Source organism: Hyaena hyaena, unplaced genomic scaffold (genome assembly GCF_003009895.1).
Source record: "Hyaena hyaena isolate Hyena2069 unplaced genomic scaffold, ASM300989v1 scaffold_920, whole genome shotgun sequence".
NCBI lineage: Eukaryota > Metazoa > Chordata > Mammalia > Carnivora > Hyaenidae > Hyaena > Hyaena hyaena.
In genome coordinates, this window is record NW_024081553.1 from 348,680 (window position 1) to 361,114 (window position 12,435).

Sequence of the window (12,435 nt, forward strand, 5' to 3'; positions counted from 1 at the left end):
CCAGGGTATGATTACCAACGATCCTGTTTTTATTGTAATTGCTGACAGAGTCCTGGCAATGAACCCAATCTTTGAGAGAAAATCTAATCTTGGGCCAAAGGACTGGCTTAAATCTTAGGCAGGATATATATACAATTATCTATATCTATATATGATACAATCTAGAGATTATTGGTAGATATATAGGTATAGATATACTCTCCCTGTATGTATTTACCTAGATAGATGGGCATAGCTATGATATAGTATTTATACATTATCTTTCTATAGATATAGATATAGAACAGATCTAGAACAGACGGATGGAATTGAAATATATTGGGGAAGGGGCGCCTGGGTGGCTTAGTCGGTTAAGCGTCCGACTTTCGCTTAGGTCATGATCTCGCGGTTCATGGGTTCGAGCCCCGCGTCCGGCTCTGTGCTGACTGCCAGCTCGGAGCCTGGAGCCTGTTTCAGTCTGTGACTCCCTCTCTCTCTGACCCTCCCCTGCTCACGCTGTCTCTCTCTCTCTCCTAGAAATAAATAAAACATTAAAAAAAAAAAAAAAGAAATATATTGGGGAAGCATTTCATCCTGGCTTATCACTAATTCCTGTTATGATTATGATATGTTCAAGTATAGTGTTTAAGTTAGAAAGACCTAAGTTTAAATCATCGCTTAGTCACTTAATTGGTCATGTGACTTTTCTGAGTTTCAGTCAAATAGCAAGAATAGTGTCTTTAGGTTGTCACAAAGAGTAAATAAAATATCACATGTAAAGAAGACACCTCAATGGTTGCCCATAAAAACCCTTTATGGAAGATTGTACAGGTGATATAGATTTAGTCCAAACAATATTATTTGCCATTAAGACCATAACAGAGAGGCTATACCTAAAAGCACATGGAGTTATGGAACCAGATTTTGCAACCCCTGATAAAACTTCAGAAAACTTCATTTAGAAGCAAACATGTGGGTGTACATAGCAATTTAGAAATCATATGAAGGCAAAGCTTATACTTTAGAATTATATTTTACTTTATCTCCTAATGTTTAATAACACACACACACATACATACACACACTTTCATAAACACAAATACATACACATCAATGCACAGGAGCCCAGGAAGTCCTCTCTTGACCCCACGTAAATGACACTTTGCATTGTCATTTTTATTTTGTAATGGTTAATGAATCCCATGTAATAATTGCCAGTTTTCTGCCACCCCATTGTCCTCTGCTGCAAGAGATCTAATCCATTCAGAGGCAGATAATTGCAGAACTGTTGAGACAGAAAAGAACTCGCTCATCTCACCACTGTTGTGAGCCTCCAGCTGTGAGGCTGAGTTGACAGCAACCTTGCATAGCGAACAGTAAAGAAGCCGTTTTGCCTTCTCTTCCTCAGTCTCCGTGGAAGGACATGAGCTATTGCCAGTGGCTGTTGTGGGGCTCTTTTCCACTTTGGGGGTGATCTCAGTTGTCATGACACTGCTTTTGCGAATTTCCACAGTTGTCGTTGATATTGCTGGTGTCCCTGCGGTACTGTCTGCATTCAAAATAATAGCATAGAAAAACGAGGATAAAACAGTGGTGTTATCTTTCCCTATTTGGTAATGTATCACTAATATTACATTCTGCTAATAAAGATAAGACCAGCCAGCCATGTTGGCTATGCTAGGGGTCAATCATCTCATGGGGAAATTTGCATAGATGGCCATATGTAATTGGGTATGTTGATATAAAACACGCGGGCAATTCTTAAAAAGATGCCCAAATACACTTAGTTTTTTTTTTCCTGTGGGGCAAATAAACATACCCACAGATTTCTCTTATTATCACACATCCTTAATAAAATCATCTTTACAGTGTACTGTGCTTTGTATACATATATTTCTACCCAGATGATTTTTTTAAAAAATAAAGGATAAAGATGTTTAAGATATTTTTATTTTTCTTGTCTCTTTTCCTCCTACATTTATTTCTGTAAGTAAAATATAAGTACTGATCTTTTTGTACATACTTGTGCAAAAAAAGAGAAAAAAATGGAACCCTGATGACACACTGCTCTGTTCAGATCAACAATTTAGAAAACCTTTGCCCTATTTACAAAGAGTTGTGTATTCGACGTCAGGGACAGAGATCGTCAATATATACATAAGAGGAATTCTAGTCTGGCATATTTATTAAATGCATGCTCTGTACCAGGCTATGTTCTGGAAGACTGTGACATAGTACTCAAACATCAATGGCATCTGTACAAGAAACCCACACGCTCGTCACACCATGTTAATGTCACATCATCATTTTAAGAGTCAGATGAGTATGAAAGTGTTGCTCTACTGGAACCCTACAACCTTCTGGCTCTGAAGTCTGATTCTAAATCTGGAGAGGTCAACCTCTGAAGGAAAATGACTTTATCCTGACTTCACTTGGGTATACACAGCCAAGTACCCATTACAATTAGCAGTGTTTGGCATATCCAATAGCAAATTGCGAAGGAGCTCTATGCACGTATCCTTTCTTCTTTTATGCTACTTACTCGGCCTCCCAGCTGGATGGTTCTTAACCTCTATTCAAAATATTCCCAGGCTGTCTCTCTAGCTACAGCTGCTCTTGGAACTGTTTCTCATTCCAGATGCTGCTGTGGTCACCAATGCCACACTGAAAGGTTCATAATTAATGGATTAGGCAGCGGTTATAAGGGACAGTGGTCTGCTTGCAATGAAGTGCTGTCCTCAAAAATGCTTGTTAGAGCACACTATCAAGAGATGAATGCAGTTACAGGATGCCTTTTAATATGGATATCTCCTTTGATCCAGATATAGAGGTAGGGATTTAGGTCCTAAATATGGCATCAGAAACACTAGTCAATAAGAAGAGATGGGCCGCCTGGGTGGCTCAGTTGGTTAAGTGTCCAACTTCGGCTCAGGTCATCATCTCATGGTTTGTGGGTTTGAGCCCCGCATCAGGCTCTGTGCTGACAGCTCAGAGCCTGGAGCCTCCTTTGGATTCTGTATCTCTCTCTCTCTCTCCACGACCACCCCTGCTCATCATGCTCAGTCTCTCAAACATAAATAAATGTTAAAAAATTAAAAGAGAAAAAGAATATAAATGGGCTCTTGTTGAGGGCTGTTGTATAAAATCATTCATCTGAATCTTATTTCCTTTGCCTGACACTTCAGAAGTGTTTAATCACTTATTTAGCTGCTAAGATCATTAAGTAAGCCAACTTTTTGAAGAATATCCCCAACCTTATAAAAAAACTCACACTGCTCATCAATTTCTCATGATTAAAGATACAATTACTTGAACACCAAGTTTTGCCACCAGAATGCACTCATTCCCTTGACCACTGACAAGTCTATTTCCTGATTCACTTTTACTTATCTATTGAGATACCAATTTTAAAATATCAGGTAACAGCTATAAAATATTTCTGAGGGCCTAGAAACAACATAAAATGGAATGACACTTTAAGATAGTCTAGTAGCTATTCATTGCTCCCAATAAACCAGAAATGCCTGTTTGAAAGCATATGCATACGTCTGTGAATAAATAACAAATGCCCAGTTAATTTGCTAAGTGTTTTAGATACATAATTTTATTTAGACTTCACACAAAGTTGTACAAATGAGGAAATTCCAGAAGTTAGGGAAATTTCCCAAGGTCACACAGATAGGATATGGTGAGTCAGGGCAAAGTGTTTTATAGACTGAAAAAAATCAGGGATTAAAAAAAAAAGATGTTGTGGATGATATTCTTGCTCATGATCATGATTCTTCATAGTAAGGTCACAAATAGCAGTAGGTTAAAACTGCTAAATTGTTCTTACAATCAGCTCTAATGGGGAGTGACAACCATAAATACAGATATATTTAAACTTTGTGTGGCTACATGCTGGAGCCAGAGTATGACACTATGGATATTTATTTCATTTGAATTGATGTAGAGATGTCCCGAGTAATACAATGCTTCCTCTGGACTGACAATGCTGATTTTGTCTTGATTTGAAAACTGCAGAGCAATGGTCCTAGTAATCCTAAACCAACCTCCCCATTTACAGTGAAATTCATAAGAAAAGTATAGAATAAACAAAACCATGGATCTCCTCATCCCTGTGACAGCTACATTAGTATTTTTCTAACCTCATAGGATAAAACGTACATTTAGCCCAAGGATGCCACAAGATTAGAAATGCCAGATTCTCTATGCCTAGGGCTTAGTGAAGTATTAACATTTCTTAAGGCAAGTCCACTGCATGAGCTAGGTTTAGGGGAATGAGTATCAAAACGGCTAAATTCTGGAACTTCTACTTTGGACTTTTAGACCTTATAGCTTGAGTACAAACCTGTTATTTTCTCAATTTTGCAGTTAATTTGAGAGAAATACAATTTTAAATTTAATATATAAAAGTTATGTCCATAGGTAGGATTACTATTAATTTATAATAAGACATGGATTTTTCAGTTACTTTTCATTACCAGTGGTGAGAAGATTTTTTCATGAAAAAAGTAATTATATTTTAAGATTATGTGTATTAAATTTTTTTAATGTTTATTTATTTTTAAGAAAGGGCGAGCACGAGCTGGAAGGGGCAGAGAGAGGGGGTGACAGAGGGTCTGAAGCAGGCTTTGCACTGACAGCAGAGAGCATGATTCCAGGCTTGAACTCACGAGCCATGAGATCATGACCTGAGCTGAAGTCAGCAGCTTAACTGCCTGAGCCACTCAGGTGCCACAAGATTATGCCGTCTTAAAAGAGAATCAACTATGTTATACATTGCCTAGAAAATTATATCTAGCAAAGAGATTCTCCTTAATATGGTACATTAAGTTACCAATTATAATAATCCTTATCCACTCATAAAAATTGAATCTTAAATGGGTGTTCATGTTAACAGCATATACCTTTGATAAGATGTGAGAAGAATTACCTCTAAGATTTTCCTCCCCCAAACTCACAACCCCTGTCTGAACATGAGAAAAGCATTAAACAAACATAAATTTAGGGACGATTTATGAAATTCCTGATCCATAGTCCTCAAAACTGTTAAGGTCATCAAAACAAGGAAAGTCTGAGAAACTGTCAAATCTAGATGAGTCAAAGGAGACATGATGAGTAATTATAATGTCCTATCCTGGTAAGGACCCTGTGGGGGGAAGAGGAGACAAAAAGAACATTAGGTAAAAACTTAGGACATCTGAATGAAGCCTGGACTCTAATAATAATGTATCAGTATTGGTTCATTAGTTTTGACAAATGCTCTATAACAATGTGAGATGTTAACAATAAGGACAACTGGATGCAGTGTATACAAAAACCCTCTGCAATATTCTTGCACTGTTTCTGTAAATCTAAAACTATTCTAAAATTGAAAGTTCATTAAATTGAAGAAAAATCGAGTCATAACCAGTCAACAAATAGTGCATCATTTCAGCCACTTTGTAGAATCATAATCAAAAGAGATCTTAGTGGTTTCATAGTATAGCTTTCTTGGTTTTCAGAGTAAAATTTTTCACTAAATTTCTCAAGATCACATAGTGCTTTAGGGTAGAAACTGGGACTTGACATTGCATATCCCAATTCTAAATTAAGTCCTTAGCATCTTATATTGCAATGACTCACATATTCAAATTTCATTCCATAAACATTTATAAGCAGTTATTTTGTGCTAGGTTCTATATATGCTAATCTACAAGACTAATAAATATCCATCATGTACTAAGTGGTTTATGAGACATCTCACGACAAGTTGAAATAATAATAACAAAGTGAAATATTTAATCAGCACTGCTATATCCTTACACTTATACTTGGCACAAAAAAGACACTCAAATATTTCTGAAAAGAAAACAATGAATGAATGAATGAATGAATGAATAACAATTACAGCTAATGATTACTGAATTACTTTTAAAGCATTTACACATATGAAGTCATTCAATTCTCATAAAAAACTAAGAGAGGCATACCATTCCTATTCCCATCTTGAGAAGGAATTGATGTATGGAGAGATTTGGGAACTTGCCCAAAACCAGAGCTGCCAAGTGTAGCACAATGGTGTGCACTCACAGTCTGGCTTAGAAGCACATGATCTTCATTTATGTTTTAATGCTAACATTTTATTTTTCTTAATAAAAGAACTGACTACATCCTCTTCAGCTACTTCAAATTGGTCAAGATTTATTATGCACTTTGAAGATAGCATCTTAAAAATTTGACTTTAAAAGAAACTAAACATGGCCTGAGCTAGAGTCAATCATGTACGTTCAATCATCCACTTATGCTCAAGTATTAAGTTACTGGAATCCATTTGGAAGGAGAGGAGAAAAGAATAACTTATAGCTCTCAAATAATCTCTTGTGCAAAATGGTAAAAGTACAAGTCTTCCTTACTACAATCCTTCCTTCCTTTCTCCCTCCCTTCTTTCTGTCCTTCCTTCCTTCTTTCTTTCCTCCCTCCCCCTTCCTTCCTTCCTTCCTTTCCTTCCTCTCTCTCTTTCTCCTTCCTATCCTTTGCTCTTTCTTTCTCTTTCTTTCTTTCTTTTCCTTTTCTTTCCTTTTCTTTCCTTTCTCCTCCCCCCTCTTTCTTCCTCCCTCCTCCTCTTCCTTCCTTCCTTCCTTCCTTCCTTCCTTTCCTTTCCTTTCCTTTCCTTTCCTTTCCTTTCCTTTCCTTTCCTTTTCTTTTCTTTCTCCCTCCCTCTTTCTTTCTTTCTCCTTCTTTCCTTCCTTCCTTTTATCATTTTCTTTTTCATTTTCTTCCTTCCTCTCTATCTCTCTCTCTCTTTCTTTCTTTTCAAAAGATGAGAAACTGGAACAATGACTTTTCCTAATGTTTCCTGTAGGTGGCTTCAGAGTTTTTTGCACTCTTCAACCAATGACCCTCTAAGAACAATATACATGACAGGGAGTCAAAACTAATGGGTGCTGTTCAGTGGGAAGAAAAAAGTTTGAGATGGTTTAGGTTTGTGTTTCTGTGCATATTTTCTGCCAGTGCCCTGTAGCAAATATTCATTACTGCAACGGTCACTATTTGGCTTTGACATCAAAACAGACTGATAATACTTTGGGGATGGGGCTTTAAGTTGAGAATGAAAGAAAACTTGTTGGTATTCAGAGTGGACCATTTGTGGCCCTTATCCTTGTACAAGAAAAGATTCCAGAAGATAACAACACCTTGAATTCTAGGTAATAAAATGGAGCAGCCAAGATTCATGGTCTGGGTAAGAAATTTATTCTCCTAGATACAGACCTCATAAGCCAAGTAGGACAACCACAGCTGAGTTATTTAAGTTTCCTTGCAGGTAACAGGATGATCCAAAGATGCTCATCATGTTTTCCTGCAGATTAAAGACTCGGAATTATATACAATTTATGTCCTTCTTCCTCATGTGAATTTAAGTCTCACCCGGACTTGTTAGCAAGTGAGAACAGCTGCTTCCTCTTAAATATGCTGACATTCTGAAGTACAAAAAAGGTGCCTCATGACAAAAAAAATCATAAGTTTTTAGAAATTATTACTGGCAGTTTCTTTCCTATGGATTTAATTTAATTTAACTAACATTTATTGAGCACAGTGTTAGACCCAGCAGTAATGACCTCTGCACTGGGCATGTACTATTGATGGCTCCTTATATCACAAGCTACTGAAACAAAAGCATATTTTTTTAATGGGTGGATCTTGTAAAAAAAAAAGTTTTTAGCAAGTCTGATAATCAGTTGAGTGAGTGGGAATTATAGGAAAGGGAAGTGAGAGCTGGAATGACTGCCTCAGAGGCCTGTGTAGACTAAAATCTCCCAAGTGTGTGTGTGTGTGTGTGTGTGTGTGTGTGTGTGTGTCTGTGCGTCTGTGTGTGCTGAGAGGTGGCAGGAAACCACAGCTTTATCTGGAAACCAGAAAAAAATGTTAGTTTGTTCCTATCTGCCTCTATCAAATCACTTGAGCAGACGAAGTCCCTCCACCACAAATTTCCTCCATCCCCTCCACTATGATGATATTGGAAGGGCTTCAAACTGCATGGAAGTCCTCAGTTTACAGGGAAAGGAGAGTGGGAAGAAAGGGTACCTACCCAGCAGGCAGCCTGATTTGGGTGGGTGCAGCCACCATGCCAAAGTCCTGGCTTGGGGAACAGCTTCTGCTCTGTCCCTATAGATCCATGTTACCGCTTGGCAGGGCTCAGGATTACCTTGTCCTCCAGGTAACAAGGGTGACAGGCTATGGGACTGCTAGGTAAAGCCTGGGATAGAAGTTGTCAGTATTCACCTAAAGGACGTATGCTCTTCATCTGCACTTTTGTCTTGGTCCTCAAACTTTGGGGTGGGCCTGAAGGAGCCCTCATGTGTCAGACCCTGTGCTACTCACTGGAGTGGAAGAAATAACCAGGATTTAATTTGTACCCTAAAGAGTAAATTCACACTAATATGATGAGGGAGAGGGGACAAAAGGATTTTCTCTCTCTTTTTTAAAATGTTTATTTGTTTTTGAGAGAGAGAGAGAGAGAGAGAGGAGGAGAGTGTGATCAGAGGAGAGGCAGGGAGAGAGAGACAGAGGATCCAAAGCAGGCTCTGTGCTCACAGCAGAGAGCCCGATGTCGGGCTTGAACTCCTGAATTGTGAGATCATGACCTGAGCCGAAGTCAGACGCTTAACAGACTGAGATACCCAGGCACCCCTGGAGCTTCTCTCTTTGAGGAGGATGAGCACAAAGAAATGTCACTAGAAAATAATAAGTTGTACTTCAAATTTTGATTTTATAATGTCTCCAATGGTGTAGAGGCCACACCAAATGTGATTCCCTGTACTTTTCAAAAACAGTTCTTAATTTTGAGGGAGAGAGACAGAGAGAGAGTGAGCAAGAATGTGCAAATGAGTGGGTGAGGGGCAGAGAGAGGGAGAGAGAGAATCCTAAGCGGGCTCCACACTGTCAGCGCACAGCCCAATGCAGGGCTCGATCCCAGGAACCATGAGATCATGGCCTGAGCAGAGACCAGGAGTCAGACACTTAACCAACTGAGACACCGTAGTGTCCCCTGTACTTTTAAAATCAAGTGGTATATTCCATTTGTACAGTAAACTCAGTGAAACCCTTACTATTACTCAGTGAAATCTGTTACTGAGGGATTGGTGAGTTATTCTTTCTACCTTTATATTTGTACTAGATCTCCCATGCTCACCAAGCAGATGTATCAAACTGCAACTTCCGAAATGCTTCCGAAAGCTGCCCAATCTATGATCTGTCTGAGGTAATTACATCAGGAGTAGCTTCACACACTGATAATGATGATCTGTTGAACTCACTTTGTGCCATGTATACACCACATGCAGACTAGAACATAAATTATTCTGATGACATGCATTTGAGACAGAGCCTATTTTAAAAAAAAATAGGCAATTGAGCTTTCAGATTTGCTTCTTGAAACTGGGACCAATTAGTTTCACTGAGATTGGCTGTTTTTTAGGAGCACCTACGATTTGAGAGGGTAATTTTAGATTAACCTCACAGGATAATTTATCAGAAATGGAGGTTATTCCTATCAATGATTAGAATTTTGGAGTCAGAAGCTGGAGATTCAGGTTGCCAGGTTAGCATACAGCTGCAGAAACCCCCAGAGAGAACTGGTGATCAGGACCACAGCACGAGGGGCTGACTTTTGCCAGGCAACTGCAAGTGCAGCTAAGGAGGGGGATGGGCAGGAGGATGAGGCCAAGCACAAGGCCCTGAGGCTCAGTGGGCTCAGCAGGAAGTGTCCAGCCCCCTGGAGACGTAGGCAGGATGCGACCATTGGCCAACTGAAGCTGAAATCTACTTACATTTCCTGCCTCTCCAAAACATCCTTGACCTCAAAAATGGACCTCTCGTATTTAAACTGGGATCTCACCAAGTGAAAACAGCCATAAAACTAGGCAGCAGTCAGGGGCACCTGGGTGGCTAAACGTCTGACTTCGGCTCAGGTCATCATCTCACAGTCTGTGAGGTCGAGTCTGCCTCGGGCTCTGTGCTGACAGCTCAGAGCCTGGGGTCTGCTTCAGATTCTGTGACTCCCTCTCTTTCTGCCCCTTCCCGTTTATATCTGGTGCGCTCTCTCAAAAATAAACATTAAAAAAAATTAGGCAGCAGTCACACACACATACACACATTCTCTCTCTCTCTCTCTTTCTCTCTCTCTCTCACACACACACACACACATACACACACCCCGGGGAAGGCAGAAGATGTAAATGAGTGAAGCAGGGCAACCGACAATGATTGTATTAGCAGCTATAGTAAACTGGGGAGCACGCAGCTCTCCAGAAAAGGGGTAGTTTATTATACTGCTGCAGCCAGTTCCTGTCATGTGAGAAACACATGTCCAGCTTTACCAGATGCTTTGATTATTATTTTGATAAAAGCCAAAAAATTTTATGTAAAATTTCCAAATTTTACATGTTAGCAACTGTGTGTGTGTGTGTGTGTGTGTGTGTGTGTGCGCGCGTGCGTGTGTGTACAAAATCCTGTGTGGGCCCAAAGCTTCCCTGTGTTCTATCTGAGCTGGGGGCTGCCAGCTTCACCAGGTTCTCCAAGGACGTGGTACCTGTGCTTCCAGACACAATGGTCATTTCCACAACAGTTCAGAGACTGTTCAACTGGCTTGACTGAGAGTCTCTCTCCAAAGTTACCACTTGAAGCAGAGACAGGCTGATTAGCTGGTCTTTTTTTTTAAATTTTTTACCAATTTGCCTTCATTCCTTTCTTTCAAGTCTGCAAGAAGGGCTCATTCTGGGGCAGAAACTTTGCTCTGTCCTGTCAGCTGAGTGTAAGGGTTCACGACTTAATATCCAAGGATATTGTTGGGTGATAATCTCTACCAGTATCTTCTAATGTTGGAGCCTAAAAGTCAGTGGGGATTATATTACCTTCTCCTATACATACCCTATAACACAACTAGAAAGAACTTACTAGATATTTTATAATTGATAAATACAGAGGCTGCTGTCAATAAATTTGTTCTGTTCGACACTTGCCTCTCTTTCAAAAGTTAAGAGCTTCCATAAAAGACCAGACTGAAAATTGGCATAGCAGTATAAATAACAAATCTCTGACCTGCTAACCTAAGTTTTTATCCTTAATCATTTTCATTTTATAATTTTTCAAATACTGCTTTTTCACTCTATTTTCTCTATGGTCTTTTGGCTCTCACAACACCCCACAATGATGAAGCCAAGATGTTAGAAACTTGTGAATCAAAAATAATCTTCTTCCTGGACACTCATGGTCGGAAAAATGTATTATATATCAGAATCACCTGGAAGTTTTGATAAAACTTTGTTGGTTCCCGCCCTCAGAGTTAGTGACTCCTAGTCTGGGTTGGACCCTGAATATTTGCATTTCTAATAAGTACCCAGGTGTTGCAGCTGCTGGTCTGAGGTGAGACTCTCAAGATCACAACTGACAGATTTGTCAATTAGGTTAACTCAGCTTTAGAGCTCGAATGTCACTTAAGTTGAAAGTCACTGGTGTAAACAGGTCCCTTGATAAGGGATCAAGTGACCACTGTCCTGTTTTGCCTGTAACTAAGGGAGTTCCTAAGAGGGGACTTCCAGTATTAGTACAGGGAAAGGTCCTGGCAAGTCAGGTCAAGTTGATCACCCTATAAGGGATTTTGGGATAAATTAGGATACAATGTTTAAAAAATATATTTTAGAGGGGCACTGTGGGGGCTCAGTTGATTAAGTGTCTGACTTTGGCTCAGGTCAGGATCTCATGGTTTGTGGGTTTGAGCCCCACGTTGGGCTCTGTGCTGACAGCTCAGAGTCTGGAGCCTGCTTTAGAGTCTGTCTCCCTCTCTGCCCCTCCCCCACTCATGCTCTCTCCCTCAAAAATAAATCAACATAAAAAATATATATGTATTTTGCCTAGATACTACTAGGCAAACAGTGAGCTTTTTTATTGAAAGATACATTTTCTTAGATATATGTGACAACAAATGAGAGAGGATGGAGACACATTCAAATCCTTGAAACAGAAAAATAACTATGAGGCTTAATTAACCTTTCATTTAGTAGTTAAAGGGCTCTTTTGGAAGAATATAGTCTTCTCTCCCTATCTTACAGTCTGCATATTTCCAAGGGAATTCATTTCCTATAGTGTTCACAGGACATATGCTTCATCCCTTCCAAACACAGATTAATCTAAAGTAAATTAATTTAAAACTAAGTTAATCAGGAGGTAGGACTCTAGGACTTGCTAGTGTTAATTGAGTGTGTCTGGCTACTGTACATATAATTGCAAAGCACCAAGAAGAAAGGGGGAAGTTTGTCAGAATTTGTGAAGTCTCCGATAAATTTTACAGAAGGGAAAAACAGGAGAAGACTAAATGAAAATCAGTTTATTTCAAAGCTATTTTAAGTGAGTTGGATGCCACTAGGTTAGGAAGCTGCCTCTTTAGACTTCTAAAAGAATAAGAAAAAAAAATCT

At 39.3% G+C, this 12,435-nt stretch overlaps 1 protein-coding gene across 1 annotated transcript in view; it reads right to left on the minus strand.

Moving 5' to 3' along the window:
- The window catches only part of ZNF385D (zinc finger protein 385D), a 290,957-nt gene that overhangs the window by 10,031 nt on the left and 268,491 nt on the right, over positions 1-12,435 (minus strand). The window contains exon 5 of the mRNA XM_039220875.1: positions 1,298-1,528. Within this exon, the coding sequence (XP_039076806.1) occupies positions 1,298-1,528 (231 nt within the window). The remainder of the gene's footprint in view (positions 1-1,297; positions 1,529-12,435) is intronic.